This window comes from Meleagris gallopavo, chromosome 2, assembly GCF_000146605.3.
Source record: "Meleagris gallopavo isolate NT-WF06-2002-E0010 breed Aviagen turkey brand Nicholas breeding stock chromosome 2, Turkey_5.1, whole genome shotgun sequence".
Taxonomy (NCBI): domain Eukaryota; kingdom Metazoa; phylum Chordata; class Aves; order Galliformes; family Phasianidae; genus Meleagris; species Meleagris gallopavo.
Genome location: NC_015012.2, coordinates 75411023 through 75432790, shown reverse-complemented (window position 1 = coordinate 75432790; position 21768 = coordinate 75411023). Strand labels below are relative to the sequence as shown.

The 21768-nt window shown below is 41.7% G+C and overlaps 2 protein-coding genes across 6 annotated transcripts in view; both read left to right on the top strand.

Moving 5' to 3' along the window:
• The first annotated feature begins 15 nt into the window (after positions 1–15).
• Positions 16–7380, top strand: C2H6orf163 (chromosome 2 C6orf163 homolog). The gene is made up of 5 exons (XM_003204370.4): positions 16–473; positions 2590–2684; positions 3222–3329; positions 5608–5810; positions 6845–7380. Exons 1-5 carry the CDS (start codon positions 326–328, stop codon positions 7341–7343), a joined length of 1053 nt encoding a protein of 350 aa, XP_003204418.1. The 5' UTR covers positions 16–325; the 3' UTR covers positions 7344–7380.
• A 14136-nt stretch (positions 7381–21516) lies between these two features.
• The window catches only part of CFAP206 (cilia and flagella associated protein 206), a 13204-nt gene continuing 12952 nt past the window's right edge, over positions 21517–21768 (top strand). For 2 of the 5 annotated variants that reach the window (XR_002112359.2, XM_010707647.2), the window contains exon 1: positions 21517–21710. Coding sequence is in view for 2 of the 5 variants with exons in the window: in XM_010707647.2 (XP_010705949.2) it covers positions 21532–21710 (179 nt within the window). In the remaining 3 variants the exon portion in view is untranslated. The remainder of the gene's footprint in view (positions 21711–21768) is intronic. The other 3 variants (XM_010707648.2, XM_010707645.2, XM_019613107.2) reach the window with 3 other exon arrangements.

Below are 21768 nucleotides of genomic sequence, written 5' to 3'. Positions count from 1 at the left end.
GCACAGAGTCCCACCTGGTAACAGTTGCTATGTGGGGGGCTGTACCAGGGCTGGAAGGGGTCACTTCACACAAACCTCTCTCATCTGCCTGCATCTTCTGTGCGTTACTGAGCTGGCAGCATGTGAATCTCAATCTGAAGGCAAACGTTTCCAATAACTTTGCTTCCCACTCATCCCTGGCTTGCATGTTTTTTGTTGGTTTTTTTTTTGTTTTGTTTTGTTTTTGTAGCAATAATAAAGACTTGGCCTGCAAGCAAGAGATCTATCTAGAGTAGAGCTCTGACAGTTCAGTAACCGTATTGCAGAAAAGTACTAGCACACCACAATGATTAGAAGCACAGATTTGGATTCCTTTGTTTGCTGTGCTGTATGTTCAAAAATAATACCACCGCCACCTTCTAACGCTACTTTTGATCGGATTCGGGAGTACAAACCTTTCAGGACACGGTACTACACTCATCGTGATATACTGGGTGAGTTTGTTTCTGAAAGCCTTGTTTCACACTCTGAGAATTAGGAAAACTCAAAGTGCTTCTATATCCAAGACTCATGAAGTTTGTCTCGGTAAGAAAACTACAACAATCTTCTGAATACACTTAAATCCTGCGTATTCAGAGGGAGGCAGGGTCTGCTGTCCCGTGGTGCATGAAGCCGTTCAGATTTGTGCACAGTGAAGTGTGCAGCAGAATTGACTGTAAGTCTTAGCAAATGTTTTCTAAGGCTCACTTGGCTGACGTTTGCAACATTCCCTCATTCTTCTGCAGCTAGGCTGCTGCATCCTGAATCCCACCTACTCATACCAGAGTCTGGTTGCTGACCGTCACTTGAGCCAAGTTCAAACCTTATTTCAGTCAAAACCGATTTTTCCGTTGCTACTGATAGGATTATGAACAAAAAGAGTCTTTCATCCTGCTATTTTAGCGGAGTTAGCATCCTAAATCTCAACGTTATCTCTGCGTTACACATAGCACAACATAAACATGAACACAAGTTAAAGAAGAAGCATATTCACTGTATTAACTGTAGGAGAGAGCTAAGCATCTGACAAACTCCTCCAAAGAATGATACAGCATGCTGGTAGGAACACTCCAAAGCTGAGGGTTGGTTTTTCTGGCATAGCAGAATTGCAACCTCAAAGATGAAGGAAAACATATGGTCGCATTCCTATGTGTGAGGATCTGACACAAGCCTGAATCATCTTTATAAGCTATGCCTAATTATCATAGGGGTTTCTGATCTCTGGTATAAAGTTTTGTAGAAATTGTGTTGTGAATTTTAATTAACACATGTTGCAATAGGAGTGTGTTTGGTTTCTATTTTAAACAAGCAGGAGATTGTCAGTGTGCTGAGAGGAATGGGGTGAATGCTGGGTATGTCTCAGGAGGCAGCTGCATTGACATATACAATGTAAAACATGTCCAGAAAGCTACAGGAACTCTTTTAAAGTTATTTCTTGTTACTGCCTAGTATAATGAACTGGGGAAAAGCTATGCAGCCAGGGCACAACGTGCTTCTTGTTAAGATTTCCACATTGTTGGACTTGTGTTTATTTTGCTAATTTAAATCAGTTGACTCCTTGTCTTCTACTCTTTTCCACGTACTTCATGTTAGCTCCATGAAAGGACTCTGCCCACCTGTAAAGTGGATGGGGAAGATTGGAGTGGAAGGTTGAAGGAGGGAGAGTCAGCCCTGTACTGGCTGTTTGAAAGCTCTGGTCCTTTTTTGTTTTCTTAATAACTTAGGGTAAGAATATGTGACTCTTCAGCCTTGCCAAGTGTGGAGAATGGGATCCAAGGCAATGCTTAGGCAAGACACTGAGTAGGAAAGGGGGAGGATCTGAAGTCCCCTTTTTGAGGTGGGGTTTTGCATTGCGGGAAGTCAACTTTATCCACCTCTCTCCAGCATCTTCTCTTCTGGGCAACCCTTGGTACTGAAGATCAACCTGAACAAGCAGGGCTGTCTGCTTGCTTTTATCACCAGGAGGAGATGGTGGTGCTGATATCTTATTTAGACTCCCCACTGTGCTGACAAAGGGAGTAACCCCCATCCTACGCTCAGGGCAGCAGCATGGTTCAATTCTTACTGTTCCACTCCTTCTTTCCAGAAGGGATTAGTTGTGCTCCTGCACCACTGCCCTGGGCCTTCCTTGGGTCCAGCAGCCCCAAAGGCAAAGGAGTTTTTTTGTATATGTGTGCTCTGTTCCAAATACCTAAAAAATGTCCACCAGACCATTATTTCTTGTGTGCTCCAAGAGCAGCGGGAAGGCATCTGAGCATCTTCCTCAGCTTTGGAATGTTAAAATTTACACCTTTGGAAATTGGATTTAATTATGCTTAAGTTCTGAGCCAGGACTCTATTCTAATTCCATAAGACCCTTTTTTAAAGACTTGTATTTATTGCATTTGTGGAACCACCTAAGCTATCAAATGTTTACCTACATGTAAATGTATGTGAAATTAAACTGCATGGGTTTTAGCCTTTTAATGTTTTACTTAGCTGTAGAACCAAACAAAACAGTGAGAGGAGAAGGCAGAGTTTTCAGTATTCTGGTTATTTGCTGTGTGTGATCCTCTTTTGTTGGTTGTACAGAGATTGGTGCAAGCATTCAACAAGAGGAGCGTGAAAGAAAAGAAGCAGAGATACAAGAGAGCATTGAAAAAATGAAAGCTGAGCTTTGGTCTCAGGTAAGTTAAATTATACTACTGTCATTTAAACCATGATGATTCTTTGGAATAATTAATTAACAACTTGGAGGTTATGGCAACAGAGATGTTATTAATTTCTGCTCATTCTTTGTTCAGATTTTTGAGTGCATGTATTTCCGTGTGCATGTATTTCCACAGTTTCAGATCTCAACAAAGCCTACTTTGAACCAGCAACAAATTTTACTTCTGGTCTCTAAAGCATGCAAGAGTTATTGGCTAGTAAAGCTGTTCCCCATAGTGCTGTGTAGGATTCTGAAACTGCCTTCATGTCAAATGTATATAGATAGTGGTTAGTATTGTGGCAGCTCAGTGCTATTGTATTGAGCACATCCTTAACAGGAATTGCTGTGATTAAATTATCAAAGGGAACAAAATGCATTTTACCATATGGTTTAAATTAATTTGCCTTGATTTTTTAAATAGAAAATACAAAACAATTACATAATCTCTGCTTTGTCTTAATAGGATGTTAATAGAGCATAAGCAGCTATGTTTAGATAATAATTTGTTTTAAAGGCTGAACAGTACAAAGAAGATGCAGTGGATAAAGCTCTCACGGAGGCAACTGCTAACTACAATGCGTTTGTACAAGACCTTAAACTAAAACTTGAAAAGGAAGTAAAGGTATGGAACAGTTTGTTTCTTTACATGGGAAATATGATTAAATTCTCTTTTTGACACCTAAGAATGTCAGTCTATGTTTAAAAATGTGTTATTTTTCTTACGTTTGAGATAATCAGGACCTTCATTCATTTGAGATGTGAACTCTAGCTCTCAGCTAGCTGGATTTTTAGTTTGCTTTCAGCACATCTCACTTTTTTTTTTATTGAATCAAGTTTGTGGATCTTGTTGGAAGTTGGCTGTAAGGCCCTCATTGAGCCAGCCACTTAAGCTGATTAGGTGCACTTCTTAAGGTCAGTTAAACACAGGCTTAAATTTAAATCTCTTCTAATGTGTACATCAAAGCTGGAAATCTGATGTACTGAATCTGGAGTCTAAATGATGCAGCAAAGGAGAAGGAAAACTGCCAGCATATGTTTATTTCTAAGTAAAGCACGCCAACTGCAGCTTTGTATTTCTATACACATTTAGCACATACTTTACATGGCTGTTTGGATATCTGGGAGAAAACCCAGAGATATGTGCAAGGAGAGAGGAAGGCAGCAGAGTTCCCTACTCCCTGCTCTGTATTACCAGGCTGCATACTGCTGGCACTGCCCTCCATCAGCCGATGGGGTGCCCACAGGGAATTGCCAGAGTGTTTGCTTGGGTATTTTGTTGCATACAAGATTCTAAATAGCTGGCTGTTTGTACTGCAGGCTGTCACAGCACTGTGCTTGGCATTTCAAGAAGAAAAGCAGTGAAGTTTATAGTGGTCTTAAGTTTCTGGCAGAGCTCGCTTCATTTTATGGAGCTACTTTTCAAGGGAGCTCTGTCTTTTGCTGTCACAGCATCTGCCGACAATAGCTGGCAGAAGCTCAGTTCCTTGTGTTTAACCATTCAATTACATACCATAAGCTTGTTATACATCTCTGTAGAACTCAGTGCTCAGGGTTTGAATACGTATTATTTGCGTGGGAAAAAATTGGCTCCAGTGACTTGGGAGCAGAGAGAGAATTCTACAGCTGAAACAAAAGAACAGGCAGTTGTAACTGAAGTGAGGGCACATGTTTCATGTTTTGTAGTTCATCTTTCTTGCAGTTCATTTTATGTGAGCTAGCTGCTTGTAGCTTGGAGAGGTGATGGCAGTACATTTTACTCAACATCTATCTGAGCAAAGAGTGGCAGCCAACAATGCCTCTTGCTGAGTGAATGATGGAAATACTTTCATGTGTAGGATAACTACACAGGACAACTGCTTTCAGCTGATGGCCTCAGAGCTGCCTTTCTGCATCAATGGCTTTACCTGGGCTTCTTGTAGGCAGCCCCTAGTATTTTTCACTCCACTTCTCAGCAGTAGACAAACAACCAGGATCCACAAAAATGTGAATGGTGGCAAAGCATCATAGGTTGTTGGGCAGAGAGTTAGATGGGCTGAGCTGCTTTCCTGGGTAGTTGGATTTGGCAGGGATTTGGCCTGTAGATGGCAACAGATGTGTATTGGTATAGGTTGAATTGTCTGATATTCCACGTGTGTGTATGTCCATCCAGACCACCTAAGAATAGTGTTGTCACACTTTTATTTACCAAACCATGCAGTATCTTGCTGACAAGCATAGCAAGGACCAGACTTCATCTCATTCTGAGCCATGTCACCAGCCATGTGAGCCTGTGAAGAAAGTATATCAGGGAATGTTTAGTGTCTTAAGCATAAAACACGGATGATGTGGAATGATGCTTTTAAGGACAAGATTAGTTTAGTGCCCTGCTTACTGGTGATGAAAGATGCAGAGAATCTCTAAGTAACGCAAAGCAAGGTCTTAGGAAGACATCTAATGGGCCTGGTGTTGTGAGGAGAGCTGCATGGAAGCAGAGGACATGCTACCTGTGGATAGCATGGTACTGATACAGCAGTTTTCACTGCCTGAATTGGCATCAGGCAGTCATGAAGATACCAGGATTTTAGTTACATTTTAAAAACATTTAAAAAACATTTAAAAAAAAAAAAAAACAGCTCCAGAATTTTTATATTTGGGGTGTACATATTACAGTGTGTTAGTTTGTTTTTTGTTTGAATATCCCCATATAAAATTCCCAGCTGATGAAAACAGTTCCCTCTGTTACACCACAGTCCTGAGCTGCTGACTAAGCTCTGGCCACTTTTAACCTATAACCTTACAACAAATCATTGTAATTGCCCCGTAGTATTTTCCTGAAGGCTGTTGTTCTGCTGGGCTTTGCCTGAAGATGACTAAACAATAAATAGTATCTGCTGCTCACATCTAATTCTAACCTTGCTTAGGAAGTGGTGAGGAAGGCAAAGGCAGAGATGAAGGAGTACATGGAGGAGGAGCAGAGGAGAGAGACTGAAGCCACAGAGCAGCGCATGGCTCACAAGCTCCGGTGTGCCCTGCTGGAGTGTGCCAAGGAGAAGATGCAAGCAGTGGCTGAAGCCAGGAAGCAGGAGAGGGAGATGGCACTGAGTGAGGCGGCCATGCAGCACAGGTACTCCTAGTGCTTTCCTGACTTGGCTGTTAAATGTGCTGTGCTAGAGAAAATGACCTGTTATGTCAATGTGGCAGATCTTCTAGGAAAAGACTCTTTAGAAAAAAGCTATTAGAAATGCCAAGTGACCAGTAAAAGTCCTGAGTTCCCTCACTGACTCCACCTACAGAAGTAAAACCTATTTTGTTCCTGAATGCAAGTACCATAGATCAAATCAGGGATCCAAAAGTTTTGCTTTTTGTGACTGATACGAAGTTACTGGAAAAAATGGGCTCATGAGCCTGTTGTGCCATGCAAGACATCTCTGTAAAACTGGAAAAAAAAAATTAGTCTATAAGGAGATCTGTAGGGTGGAGGATAATTTATTCATATAGATAAGTAAGCAGTGGAGGGAAAAATAAAGGAGGGCAGAAATTGTCTCCTCTACACTCAACTCTTTGGCTCTGTAGCCTTAATGGTGCCTGGTATATCATTCCTTACATGTCCTTGAGCCAGCTCTGGTGAACAGCCCCGTAAAGTTTTGTGTTATAAATTCCGTGTTTTATTACTGACCTGCTGATAGAAAGATGTTCTCAGTATAACTTTAAAAAAAATTACGGATGAATCTGCAGTTTAAAAATCAGTTCCTATGTTTCACTTCAAGATTGCATTTTTACTTGGAGGCAGAGTTGTTCAAAGTCTGTTTGAAAATGAGTGTGTTCTTAAATGACAGCCGAAAAAGAGACCTGGATGAAGCATGAAATATTAGTGCTTTAAATTACGTTTTTTCATCTGGAAACAATCATCATTAAAATATCACTGGAAATCCTTGGAGAAGCAGAATCTTCTGCAGTTGGATACCCAGCTACCCTCCTCTGTGTCATCAGTGGCCTTCTTTTATTACTCTATTTTGTTACAGAGGTTCTATGTAAGTCTTGACTTCATGTACATTTGTAGTTGAATAAGAAAGGTTTTTGGAATAGATGTATTGTTTTATTTTTGATAATCTTTAATAGCAGGTGTTCCATACCATAATTTTCTTCTTTTTAAAATAGAAAGCACATAGAGCAGCTCAAAGAAGAAAGCATGTTAGCTGAGGAACTATATCGTAAGACCATAGAGCAATTAAGCAAAGGCAAATGTAATGAGATGAACGTTGCCCTGAGTGTCAAACAAAAAGAGAATCAGATTGAAATGGAAAAACAGATGAAAGAATTGCAGACTGTCCATCTTGAAGAACTGGAAAAAGTGATGATTACGCTGAGAACAGCTGAAGGCCAGGTAAAGGCTCTTGAACAAAAACTGGAAAGGATGAGAGCTTGGAAGGACAGCCTGGAAACTGAAATACAAGCAACAAGACAAGCTTTTCAAAAATATATTGATGCAACCTTTCCTAACCTGTCCCCGGGACAAGCAGATTTTATTCTGCCACTCAGAACAACATTTGAACCAAAGGACATCCCAAAAGAGGCAGAAGGCAATGACGACGAATGTAAGAGACCTACTACTGAGAGTATGAGGGTCACAGCCATGAGTAAACAGCACTTCAAGTAGGTGATGCTGAAAAATAAATTCATTGCAGTTCACTGAATTGCATGAGTGTGTTTGGAATTTTTATTAGAGAAAAAATATTTAGAGAAAAATAATCATCACTATATTAAATAATGAAGTGATAATCCATGCTGAGAAATTATCCATTAATTTCCATGAAAGTTCACTAGGTGAATCTGATAACTTTCTGTATTACATTATACAAGGTGACCCTACCCATGCTTCTTCAATAAACTGGATTCCATATTCTGTTCTGGTAGATTATTGCATAATAATATGTTACCTAGATAGAGTGAAGTGAGGTAGGACAGGTCTGGAACTGGCCTCTGTTATGTTAAGAATAAAGAGAAGTCAGGTCAACAGCTGGCAGACAAAAGAAAGTACATTATTAAAAATGCAAGAAGAAACCTTCCATCCACCTTCTATGTAATTTTGAAACACTTGTATGCACATGTATTGTGCATTAACTTATTTCTCCAGTTGTTTGGTTGTGGGTTTTTTTTTCAATTTTTAAGTGAAATAGAATTCTTAACCAGAACACATAAGGTTTTCTAGAAGGGTTCTGCGAATTCTCCTGAGTATTCTAGATGTTTCACATAACTGGTCTAGCAGCAGTTTATGCTTGTGGATGTGGGGTCTTTCACCACAAAGAAAAATGATAGAATCATACAATGGCTTGTGTTGGAAGGAACCTTAAAGATCATCAGAAAGGTTCAACAGTAAACAGATTATGACAGTCAGTAGTGGGGAATGGTGGTCTCCATCTCCATATAGGACACAGCCACCTCTAGAAATCATATAATCACAGAATATCCCAAGTTGGAAGAAACACACAAGGATCATCGAGTCCAGTTCCTGGCTCCACTCAGGACCACCCAAAATTCAAATGCTGCTTCAACGCTGGCAGGTTTGGGGCCATGATTGGACCACTGACCGCAGGGGCTGTGTGCCAGCAACTGGAGAGACTGGAGTGTGCGTTGTGTGGGTACATATGCTAGCATATAATCTCTAGCAAATATCAAGACGAACAAGCTAACTAACAGGATAAAAAGCATAGGAGCCAAGTAACCAAGTGGCTGTAAGCTTGGACCAGATGCTAGAGAGACTGGAAGGTATGAAAATTGACTACCCAGAGGACGAGAAGGTCAGAGGCCAGTGATGAGACCGTGAGGTCTGAAGGTTGACTGCTGGTGAGGTCATAAGCCTCAGAATCGGCTACTAGACTTGCACTTGTTTCAACAAAAGCAGTTACTCTTATAGCTCACTTTTCTGGGATGCAGTTGTAGTTGAACTGACTGATAGAGACTGTGGCTGTCTACACTTTGGAATAAGAGTACTCTGTGGCTCACGTTAGCCCTGAATCTCTCAGCCATCAAGATCAGACCAAGCATCCCTGTCTGTGAGGGCATATCCTATGCCCTTCCTAGCTTACAGCCCTGGGGGTGTATTTGGAGCCAGGTGACAGGGACCTGACATCTGGTCAGCTGTGTCTGTACACGTACACATGGCAGGCCTGCTGTGGGGTCAACTTACTTGCCAGTTTATGCACAGTTTATAACAGCCTGTTGGGCAGTGGTATCACTTCTCCTTGCCTTTTGGGACAGGAAAAAACGTGTTGGTTTTTTTTTACAATTTTCAAATGTTGATGTGCAGTTGCAATGGCTCTGCTTAGGAGCAGCTTGTCCTCTTAAGCCTGGCTGCGTGCAGCAAATCTTAATAATGCTTGGTTGTGTGGAGATGGATGGAACCACAGCTTGGCATCAATGAATGCCTTTGCAACACAAATGAACAGACAGATTAGTTAGTTGTAGGATCACTGCTGGACATGGAGACCATTTGTAATTAACACTATTCAATATTTCATAGAAATAGTTTAGGAATGAATATATCTACCTAAGCCAAGTTTAAGAGATTTTTTTTTTCCTTCTAGTTGTACTCACTGCACAATATCCATCACAGTTAACTTAAGTACTGGGGAAAAAAAAAAGTCAATTTGTCATGTTCTACAGATTTCTGCATGTGAGATACTTACCTGGTGAAACTGGTGAGTGCACAAGCTGTTGGTAGCAAATAAAAAATTGGCATTTTGAACATACACGTAAGGCTTTCACTGTGTAAAGCAGAGACAGCGTATGTTGTTGGATTTTGCTGCTGTTTGAGAAGGACCATTGTCTGAAAAGTAACACTAAAGTAACACTACCCACATTACTTGCATTCTGAATCAAACTGAGCACGAATACGTGCTTTTTGACTGTTAGTCTGGGTGAGGCAAATAAAGATAACATCTGGATGCTGTGGTACTGCTGATGTTATGTATTGATGGCTGAGTTTATCCTAGGACAGGGATCTGCAATGAATAATACAGAAAGCAGGGTATCTCTATTAGTCATTCAAGATATGTCTAAAATTCCCAGAAATACCATAGTTGTTGTGTTCTGGAACAGTGAAACTTTCTGTCTGTAGCACTGCTGTGAAAGACTGAAACGTGGGTTGTGTAATTACTGGAGCTGAGCAGCTGAACTAGTAGGGAGCTGCAGAGTGTGTCTGATAAGGAGCTAATTAATAAACTAGAGACAGCTTGCTCATTAGCTCCTCAAAGGCCTGCAGAAGAGATCTGCAATATCTTTAAAGGAGGATATGCAGACTGTGAAACCTCTAAATGCTTCACAGGGAGAAATGAAGCGTGAAACGGACTAATGATGTGAGCAATGTCTGCAGTGTGAGTGCATACTGTGTGTGTGTATCAGGCAATTAATGAGTGCAGAGCTTCCTGGGCAACAAACCGCAGAATGAGCATGTCTTGTCCATGCATCCATGTACCGTACACTCATACATAAAAGGGTAATTGTGATTTAGGTTACTGGTGCAGTTTCTTTTGCTGTGTTTAGTTAGCAGCAGTCCAGTATTACGTTTGCTGCTAATTAAAATACAGATTGGGTAAATGAACTTCAGAGATTAAGCACAAAGTTCATCAAGTGACCGTGTGAGGTGCATGTGCTGGAGCAACTGGCCTTAATGCTGGCTAACAGAGACATTATGTGGGTGTTCTGGGGGTATGTAGAGGAGAGTTTGGCCTTTGACAGCAGCGACTGGATAAAGGACAACTACTATGAGGAAGAATGAGCCAACAACACCAAAAGAAACATTGTTGGGAGTGAAAAAACTTGTGTTTCCTCCAGTGTAGATCCAGATCCAGTGTAGATCCAGATGTGACTAGCAGTTAGTGTGTCACCTGAGCTTTCTTTGGACTGTGAACAAATGGAGAGTCAGGTAAACAGCCTGATTAATAAAGGCAAAAAAGCTAATTCCAAGTAGAAGAGTAAATAGAACTGCTGTACCCTAACTGTGACATGGCCTGCCCAAATCTTGGCTGATTAGCTATTTATCTTGATCTTTATTATACCTGTCTCTAGCACTTTGTTTTGGCTTCTCTTAAAAGCACATCTGCCTTGTGCTTTTTACTCATTCTTGCCTTTGTTTCATGTTCTTGGACTCTTTCAGTGTATAGCTGCACACTTCTGTTATACTTATCCTAAGACTCCAGCTTCCTGAATAACGAGAGGAGAGTCCTTCACATTGAAGTATCTGAGCAATATATTTTTCCATTATTTTTCTTATATTACATTTTCCCCTTCTCTAATGAATTTTCAAAAGGCACAGGCACTTTCAGTTTGCTGCAAATGGGCGATTGCTGGCCAAAGCTGAGCTCCACTCCTTACTTCTCTCACACTTTCTTGTGACCTCAGACTGCTGATGCCAGATTAGTTGCACAGATCTGGGTACCACTGCTTTTAGCCACTATAGGTGCAGTCCCTTCCCTCTGCTGCCTTTGGTATCCTACAGCACTTCTTCATTTTTCTGTTTTTTGTTTGTTTGTTTTGCTTCTTTTTTCCTTACTTGTCAAGTATTGCAAATATTAGGTTTGGAGAAGAGTGGTCTAACCCTGGGGTTAGCATCTGAGCTATTTTGACTCTATAAATATGGTGTTAACCGTCTCTTTACTTTTATATGTTTCTGGTAGTCTGTCTTTAGTATGAGGTTTATAAACCTGATTTATACACGGTTCTGACTTCTAATGAGGATGTAAAAGTCAGTGATTCAGACCTTCAGCCTTAAACCTCACCTTGGAGAATCTTGTAATGTCTTACAGCTCTAGGACTCTGATGACGGTACACTTAGCTGCTTTGTGAGCACCTAAAGCCCTTCTGCTAACATTCCCTCTGTGCTACTAGGTCTGTCTGCCTACAGAAAAATGCTTATTTGCGGGTCAGCTTACTAGATGGTTCCACCTCAGTCATAAAACCTGTTCACCGCTCTATACTTCTACCCAAAGAGCCTCACTGTATGAAGAAGTTCTGAGCTTTACTGTTTGATGACTTTCTACTTCTCATTTCTCATTTATGAAGGATATTTCTAATAGCGATAGTGATCTCTACCAGAATGCATATTTTTCTATACTTTGAGGAAAATCACCTTCTATATTTTATATCATAAATACTTCTTTTCTAAATAGGAAGGAAATTATGAGACTTTGAAGATAATGATCATTGTAATAAGAGCAGTTGAACTCTTTGAAAGGTGACCTGACCAGAGCGTTCAATTACATTAAACTTTTACAGCTGACTGTTGTGAGAAAAAGGCTAGGGAGTGAACTCCAAAAATATTGCTCCACAAATGACCTGTTGTTTTATGTTCCCAGGCTGACTTTGTAAGTGATCTACACAAGTCTTTGTTTACAGATATAGCTTTAAATATTCCTGGGCAGCATTTCTTGAAGGTTTTCCTCTAACGTCTAATATTTCTGACAGCTACTTGCTTTTCCTGACTTGCTGCTTTCACTGGCTGCACCGAGGGATCAAGATTCCAGCACTTGTTAACTCAGGTCAGCTAGCTACAATGTCTCCTTAGCTGTTTTTTGAGAATTCAGAGCTTAGCTTGATGGTATTCAGCAGGTGCTCATAGTACATTAATTCAAACAGAAGTGTTCTTAAATGGTGCCAATCAAACATGAATGTAAATGCAATAATACTCTGCTTGTGCATTTCCTTTCTCCTTAAACTGGCTTTTAACCTAGGAGATGAGATGAGGACACGATAGGCAGTATCCTCTCTTCTCTGTGTCATCACAGTGAATCTTGGCAGACCACCTGGATGTCTCTTTTTTCTTGCTTGGAAGGATATGGTTGTGAGCATGAGCATGAAGCCAGTTTTGCTTTAAGTCAAATTTAACCATGAAATGTAATACACAAGAAAAGAGCCTGTAGTTTTTGTGTTTGAGGAAGAGGAAGATACAACTCTGAAAAGGCATTGGCACATGAAATTATAATGCTTCTTTGTGTCTTTTCTCTAGTTTATTTACCAGTAGAACCAAATCATAATGCAGAAGATCTTGAGCAAAGACAATCTCAAAGTTCTTGTCTTGCCAATCTCTCAATTGTTGTCCACCTTGCTAAAAAAGGAGCACTTTTACTTTTGGGGACTGCCTCACAGCATATTTAAGGGATTCCAAGACTGAAATTACCCCAGAATCTTTACAATAACACAAATAGGTGCAAGATATGTATTAGAAATGAATAATCTATGCTTCTCACCTAGTACTCCAGCAGAGGAAGTGTGACAAATCCTTATCAGAAACTATGGACGTTCTTGCCAAGCTATAGTGGGAGCTGTCATGGTTGAAAATGCATACAAGTTATCCAAGGATAAGCAATCCTAGAAAAAGAAAATTGTAGTTTATGGTACTTGTAAAGAGTACCTTCATGAAGAGTTGCTGGCAAACACCAGAGGGAGGTGTCAGAGAATCTCTGAGGACTGCAAACTCGGTAACCCAAAAGAGCCGGGGTGCACGTGTCTCAGGCACATCAGATCACTGAACTGGCTTGAAACACTCCCAGCACCAGCAAAACTGGGAGTCTCAGCCAGCACTGAAACTCAGGTGGCTTTGCTTTTCGAAGAGCTGCAAGGGAGCAATAAAGGTAGGACTGTCTGGGGCATAGCTCTTAGTATGGATTCTCCCACTTGTACAAAATGAAGGCTTCTTCATTAAAACTGGAAAATTACTTTGGACTTGGAGTTACATATTAAAAACAGATTTCTTCCCTTCACTTTCTAGATCAGGTGATATCTGAATCAGGCTATAAAGAGTACCCTCTCCTGCTAAACAGACATTAGCATTATCTTCAAATAATGCCGTATTTTCACAGAACAAAATGTCTCATAGTAATACTGTATTGTTCTTCCCATCCTCTTTTTTTTTTTTTTTATTTTATTTTGGCCCAGCTATCTGCTGTGGTGCTATGAACTGGATCAGAGACCTGATCCTCTTTAAAAAGGGGGAGCTGAGAGTTTAGGCAAAACAGATTTATGCAGCTCATTTGTAATGAAACAGGACCTTTGCTCCTGATTCAACAGAGAATGAGGTAAATGCTTGCTGGCATGTTTTATGCATTATAGTCAGTCATGTGCAGAATTTAAAGAAGCTGGATGCTGCATTGATGTTTGTGTTAAGCTCTTCCTAAACTCTTTCATCCCTGAGACTGACTCCATTTCACTGTTTGGGTTTTTTTAATCTTTTACAGAACTTGTTTCTCCACAAGAAGCTAAGTCACATTAGTGAACAATTGTCAGAAATAAACTGGATGAGTCTGGCATTAAATTAACAACCCTAGATGTCTTCCTTTAAAGGGCAACTCTTAAATTCAACAGCAGAAAATAAAACAAACTGTAAATGTGTTTGGCTTTTGACTTTGATCTATAAATACACTTAAAACCTTGCAGCCTTGTGCTAATGACATGGCACCAGAAAGTAAAGACAACTGACTCCGCCATTGTAATAGGGAAGAGGAGGCTGTTCAAAGACATAAAAAATAGCTGTGTCTCCCATTCCTCAGTGCATTTGATCACTGCTAAGCCATTATTCTTATAACCAATTTATATTAGTTACCTATTCCATTTGATGGCTGTTATATTTAAATGATAGAATCATAGAATCATAGAATACCTTGAGTTGGAAGGCACCCATAAGGATCATTGAGACCAACTTCTGGCTCCACACAGGACCAAATTAATTTGTCTGTAGATAATTGTCTATAGATAATTGAGAATGGAAAAGGACTAACATTCATGAATATAAATACATTCAATAATAGCTATATCTTGGTTATGAATTAGTACTTTAGTCAAGACTTGCTGACCTGTCCTGGTCTGTCTCCCACGTGGTCTGGAAAATTGTTAATGAGAGGAGTCTAACCTCCATAATGACTTAAACTGATAGTTTCTTCTGCTACAGCCCACGTTAGTTGAAACCAGTTGCCACAGTCAAGATCAGAAAATTCCTGTGCCTTCCATGTGTTTCGAAGCATGACTCAATGGAAAAAGCTTCAGTACTCAGTTCAGTCCCGTAAGCGGAGCTTTTCAAGTGAAAGCTCAGAGTAACTAATTTTACTGCCAAGGACAAGTTCTCATGCTTTTAGTTCTGCTGCCAAAAGTGGCTGCATTGGCAGCATACCAGAGAGCTCCTGGCTGACTGCTGAAAACCTTGCAATGTTACCAAAACCACCAGCCACCCAGTCTGCCGCCAATGGGACGTGAACTCTAATTCACCGACATTATTACCGGTCAATTAGAGATGCATCTGCGTGGCCGAGACCTTAATCTGTATCTGTGCTGTACAAGCTGCCACACGCCCTTGCGGGTTTGCCAATCCCTGACTGAGCCCCACAGAGGCCGTCGCCTGCAGGGCTTTTGCTGAGGACAATGAGGAGCTGGAGTCCTTTCACAGTAGGACATGGGACCACTGCAGTCTCTCCAGAGGATTCCTGGACAGCTGCCAAGGAGACAGTGAAACTTTCTTTTATTCCGTTCAGACAGAAAATAACCTGAGATTCCAGCGCACACCAGCAGAAATCTTTCAGTACATGCCCCCAGCCTTTGTAGCTTTAAATTGAAGATTAAGATGTTGGAATGTATGCTATTCAAAGATTCTCCTGAACAAAAGCCCTCTAATACTGTAAAAGCCTGAAAGCCTGAGCTTCAGCTGTTCTTGTGCTCAGTTCTGGTAAGCAGCAGTATGTCAAGTGACTTGGAGGGGGTGTCGGAAGTATGGAAGAGGAAAAGGACATTCATAGTGTTGAAAGACTGCTGGAAAGAACTGGGCTCATTTGTAAGTGAGTAGTATTGTTTCCACTCTACAAGCTGTTTCTAAAGTTTCTGCTGCTTCCTTTTTCTTTCTTTACTAGAATTATTTTCCCTATGAGAATACTAAAACTGCATCTCTCTTTTTTCTCCTCTATTAAAAAAAAAAAGGCTTTTAGATACTGTAATCCTGAACATAAAATCAGCGTACATCTAATTTTAATTGCCTTGGAGCCTTACTTGCAACGAAAAGACCTTTGCTTCTGCTCAGTTCTACTGATCAGTTCTCACCCATCTTCTGGCATAGGAAGGAGGCTGCAAAACCTGAGGGATGTGTTGCTGTCTAACTCCAGGAGAAAGATTGAGACCCACTGGGACTCCACCAGGGGAGCAGCAGCTGGTGCCACATGTTGGCTTTTCCTTGGATTCAAACTGTTCCTGGCAAGCCTCTTGGACAGCAAGTGTTTTGGTAAAACCAATTTATAGCATGAAGGAGTGTCTGAGATAAATTTGTTACTGCGAGTAGCACTCCTGGTGCTGCTGCAAATATCCCAGAACTCCTCGTGCTTACGCTTTCACAGCACCTTCCTGTGAACAATTCTTACAAGTAGAGTCATCTTTCCTATGAAAAGCTTTGCAGGCATGATACTAACCGTAGTGTACTGGAAGAGCTGAGTGTCGGCTGGAATCGACCAAGGCTGGCGAAACTATTTGCTTTATCCCTTTCCTTTCAAGCTATCACATTGAATCTGATGACTGCAGACTGAAGAAGTGGCTGAGACTTTTAGAAGGACTAGCAAGAGTTTAAAGGCCTCGTTCTTTGATGTGTGCAGGAGGCAGGAACTTCTTGCATAATATTTGGCCTCAGTTTCTTCTCGCTCACTCTGGAAGCGACCATCTTGTAATGTCACTGTGTGCATGCAGCATGCATGCGGAGGGGAGAAAGCACCGTATGCATGTAAAGTTATCTCTTAGCCCTATTTCACCCCCATCCATGCATAGACTATTTCTCTTACCTGTTTTATTTTTCTCTTCTCAGCTCCAAATGGTGGGAACGTTCACTCTGCAGTTGTTAGTACAGATAAGAAGGAAGCACATTTTCTTGATCTGCAAGCCTCCAGGCAGACCCAGTCTTCCATGGGACATGGGAAGAGCTTTAGCCTTCACGTGCTGGTCTGAAGCCCCTCTTGCAGCTCATTGCAAGCCTGCTCTGAGCTACCAGAGTACAGAATTTTTTACAATCAATATAGTCTCATGACTGCCTCACCCCCAGATAATGTAGCCACAGATGTGGGTGCTAGGAATGCCTGTCTTTATTAGAACTAAGTCTATAGTGCAGGAATAAAGCAAGAGGATATTTCGTGCCTGCATGCCCTGAGTACACTGTCATTCCAACTGGTATCACACAGATGTTTGATCTGCTGCTCATATTTTAAGGTGTGTCTTTGGGAGGTTCTACTTGACTGGGACATGAACAGGTTTACTGCTAAATGTGCCCATTGAGATGTAGCTACTAACCCAAGCTTTTAGGTAAGTTTCACACTGTGGGGGTTTTTCAGGTACTTTTAGAGTCTGATATAGAGAGAACACAGATCTTAGCAGTCTGTAAACATATATACTTTATTTTGATATTCTGTATTTATTTAGCCATTTAGATGTTCGTTATCCAGCATAAGCAAGAGGTCAAGGAAATGCCCAGCAGTCTTTCAGAAAAACATCATTCCAGAGTTCTTCTGAGAGCACTTTCCACATTCAGGGTTGTCCAAAAAGCCAAAAAGCCTAGGAACTAGCTACCTCTAATACCAGTGAGAGCATAGAATCACAAGGCTGGTGTAGCTACCAGCCTTGGAACTGGCATGAAAATCTTTGCTTTGCTCTGGTGCCCATTTCTAGAAATGTATAGGCCTGATGCTGGCAGAGGTCAGATGCTGAATTCTTTGTAAAATGCACTCATGTCAATGTGTGTTGTCTTTCAAACCTCATCCTGGAGGCTACTTGAATTTTAATTAATCCTATTCCTAACTGAACTTTGAAAAGAAGTTGTGAAACCTGAAGTTTCATAGTTATATTTAAATGCTAAACTGTCTTCAGGTTATAGTTTCCAGTGAATCACAGGTAAGATCTCATTTCCCTTCAGCTGTCTCCTGGTGATGGGAAGAAGATGAATAGGAGGTCACAGGAAGTAAGCATTATAAAGTGTCCCAAGCAAAGGATTTTCAGAATTTCTTGTAAGACGTATGCCTCTGATTCAAAGCAAAACCAATCATCCTTCTGAAATATTTGTGCATGCCAGGGAAAAGTATTCCTTTCTTTGTTTCGGCAAAATGGAGTTAATGTCCATCTCAAAGTCCTTTTCTGTCATATTCTATTTCTATGGCTGAATGATTTCACTAAATTACTTCTTTATCAGATGTTTTCTCTACTTGTAATTTCACAAATTGGATTCCTATCTCCTCACAGTATTTTCTATCTAAATATTGTTCTCATGTCTGCTAACAGGATTACCTGACATACGAGACTGAAAAAAACAATCACAACTGGCCAGTACTGTGTATCTATAGAAGCCTTAGAATCCATTTTTAATCGTAGAAAGTAAGAAGTGCTAACTCAGCTGTCCTTTGGTTCTCTAACAGCTACCAGGCATCCCATGATGTTAAAATATCACTTTTTTTTCCCATTCCTTAGCATTTCTTTTGAAGATTGCTGCAAACAGGCATAGGCCTTTAAAGAGTTATTCAAGTATTCAACACAAATCTGCAGGATCTTAGGCCTTAATAGCTGCTGTAGAAGAGAGAAGCTGCACTGGGAATAGAACTGCTTGTGTGCAGCACAGGGCAGAATTTTCGAGAAGGATTTGCAAATCTGTACACAAACTGCAAGTGCTTTTTGGTGGGTAGGTTCGCAGCTCATCTGGGGGAAACACTGCAGGGAGATCTCTGTTTCTGGGGGAGTGTGGATAACAGTCCTCTTCCCCTACAAGCCTGATTCACTGAGCTTTCCCTTCCATTTTGACAGATGAATCACTGCTTTTGTACAGCAGTAGGAAAAGAGTGAGCTGAGTGAGAAGTCATCTTTCAAACTCTGGCATAATTACACTCTCATCATTAGTATACTTTTCTTCTCTGCTAATGGGGTCAGAGCCAAAGCAACATATTTCCTATAAGATTCCCTCCTTTGTCTACACACCAGATAGTTATGTTTCCATAACTTTGAAAGAAGTTCCTATAACAGGAGAAGAAAGCCCCATCTAACAGCGCGTAGCCCAGCAGCAGTTTCTTATGCTTTTTCAGCTTGTGGGGAAATTACTATATCACAGTTTTTCTGCTTTTTGCATATTGATGGGATGTGGGGCTCAGCACTGCGTGAGAAGTTAGTCTTGTGAAAAGATTTAAGGTACTGATTTTTAATCAGTTGCGCAGACATAAACAGTAGTTAACAGCTAAGTGACCCATGAAATACCAGTGTGTGCTTCTAGTCAAACTGCAGCTCTTTTGAAACAGGACGTATACATGGGAACTACATGATCTACACCAAGTAGTGTCTGATGAGTCCCAGGTCTAATTTTCAGCAACTTTTTAAAGAGGAATGATTAACGGAAAAAGCTCTTGAGGTGTATTATTTTTATTAATGCCTTTGACTAAATGTTAATGCTACTGAGGAGTGTTGGGTAGCGATTCTCTGAACGCAGCTGAACAGCACATCCATAACTGGAGTTTCCAGCTGAGGCACTCAGTGATGCTATGTCTGGAATCTCTCCACTCCCTCCTCTCTAAAGGTTTGAAGGACAAATAACTCTGCTCCCCACCCCTCTCTATAACCTGGCAAATACAGTGCATCCATTGTGCTGGTCAAAGGACCCAGGCTAACAATTTACTTGTTAACTGGGTTTCTACAATACCATGGTTTGTTTGTTTGTTTTTCCAGAAATGTTCAAATCAAGGGCAAAACCTGTTGTGCTGTGCTCTCTGCAGATGAAGTCTAGGGAAAAAAAAAAAAGTATATTTCCAAGTTGAAAGCTAAAGTAAACTCCTTTGGCCAACAAAAGATTGCCTCAAGTGTCTTGGAGATATTTGAATCACAGGACCCAAGTTCCCAGTTCATGAGCATGATACAGTTGGAAATAAGTGTAGGTACAGCCAAAGGATGGAGCTGGGAGGAAGAAACAGAAGAGCAGTCCAATGATCCTTTACAATATTCTAATAGAGAGGCTGTGGCCTTTAACAACAGTTTAAATAATGCTATAGATGTCACCTATGATCCCCTTACACCTGAGTCTGCACATTTCCCCACTGAGCCTGAAATGGCTGTTTCCCTGCCACTTACCTATCAGAACCTCTCTGGGCAGCCTGCACCAGCACTCTGTCACCTGCACAGTAAATCGTAGAATCACAGAATTATTTGGGTTTGAAGAAACATTTAAGATCATGTAGTTCCAACCCCCTGTTATAGGCAGGGACACTTCCCACTAGACCAGGTTGCTCAAAGCCCCATCCAGCCTGGCCTTGAATGCTTCCAAGGAGAGGGCATCCACAACCTCACTGGCAACTTGTTCCAGTGTCTCACCACTCTCACAGTAAAGAATTTCTTCCTAATACCTTGTCTAAATCTACCCACTTCCAGTTTAAAGCCATTTCCTCTTGTCCTGTCACTAGCACTGAATGGAAGTACTAAATGAGTGCTTCCTGGTGTTCAGCTGTAATCCACAGTGATTTAAAAGTGATGGTGTTGCTTTTAATGACTCTTCAAAGTAACTTTTAAAATCCCTGTAGCATAAAACCAACGATGTTTGCAAATTTCTCAGACACACCACTAGAGGGAAGAATGTCTCCACCTTCAGTATGCAGCAGGCTCTGAGATGCTTCTCAGAAAGCTTCTCAGAGAGTGTGGTGCTGTATTGGCGTGGGGATGACTGTCCCTGGAGATGTTCAAGAACCGTGTGGATGTGGCACGGAGGGACACGGTTAGTGGGCACGGAGGGGGTGGGTCAGTAGTTGGACTAGCTGACCTTAGCGATCTTTTCTAACCTTCCTGATTCTGTGACTCTAATCTGTGCAGTGATTTTTGAGGAGAAAACGAGGGCTATTGATTCTAGTTGCAAGAACACTGGATAAACCAGGCCTCCTTTTTCAGAAGCGCTGATCAAAAGTTAACTTTAACACTAATTCTAGGGGAGAAATCCAGATATTTTGAACATGCAACCTTGGGACCTCGGGTGGGTCACTAACAAGGTTACTGAATTTTTGTGGTCAAACAAGGGATGTGAACCTCCTCTGAGACCACGTTTTTACTCAGCAAATGTGTAATTGCCCTCCTCTTCCTTCCTTCCAAGTGAAATTAAAGAAGAAAGAGTGCTCTAGGAGCATCCCAAATGCACTCCAGCCACCAGGCCCTGGGACAGACTGAGGCTGCTGAGTGCCAGCCCCTGAGGGACGTGTGCTGCCCGTGACCACTATGGACTGGGCACTGGCTGAGGGGACTCCAGCAGCCTGAGCAGAGGTGTGTGTGTGAGGAAGAATCACAAAGGCTCCCCATTCTGCTGTGGTGTGGAGAAACACTCCTGTGGATTTGCTATCTCTCTTGGTAAAGGTCTTGCTGTTATCACAGGGCTGCTCTGAAAGTAATGCCTCCTGTTTAATTATGTTGGCGCATGAGATTGGAAGCAGATGTTATGGAAGCCAAGCAGTGGCTATGAGCACAGTGAGGCGGTGGGTGGTGTGTTTAAGCAGAACCAGTGGGTCACCTCTATTGGTGCAGATGTTTTTGAGCACGGTATGCAGGCTCCTGTTCATCACTGGTGAAAATGCACAGCTAATGGTGGTGTGTTGAAAAATACTGTTTTGTAGCTGAGAACTTGCTCCAGCAAACAGCGTTATTGTGCTCGTTGTATCTGCTGTAGATTCCATGAAAGCAAGTAGGAAGCATTTACTTTTGGAGCAACCTCACGCTAAATCCAAGGGGCTAGGTTTCTAAAACAGGAATGCAGACGACACACTAAGAAACCCCATTCGTTATGCTACCAAAGTGAACCCCCAGACCCACGGGGAAGCACGCACGAGTAGATGCCGAGCTACAGAAGCGCGCGCACGCCGCCGCGTGTTGCAGTTGCAAACGCGCACGCGCGCTGCCCATACGCGCGCTGCTCCGCGCGGTTCGGTCGCCACGGCAACAGGCGGCGCCGCGCCCTCTTCCAGCCCGCTCTCGCCGTTTGCCGCCGCTGGGTCAGGCCGGCTGAGGTGAGGTGAGCGCGGGGGAAGCGGGAAATGGGACGCGACCACAAGAACGGCGGGTGGGTTAGG

Excerpts from the sequence above, each read along its gene's own strand:
- C2H6orf163 (XM_003204370.4), top strand. The coding sequence starts at position 326 with ATGATTAGAAGCACAGATTTGGATTCCTTTGTTTGCTGTGCTGTATGT. Across the intron at positions 474-2,589 it reads CACTCATCGTGATATACTGG|AGATTGGTGCAAGCATTCAA; the intron begins GTGAGTTTGTTT and ends TTGGTTGTACAG. Across the intron at positions 2,685-3,221 it reads AAGCTGAGCTTTGGTCTCAG|GCTGAACAGTACAAAGAAGA; the intron begins GTAAGTTAAATT and ends TTTGTTTTAAAG.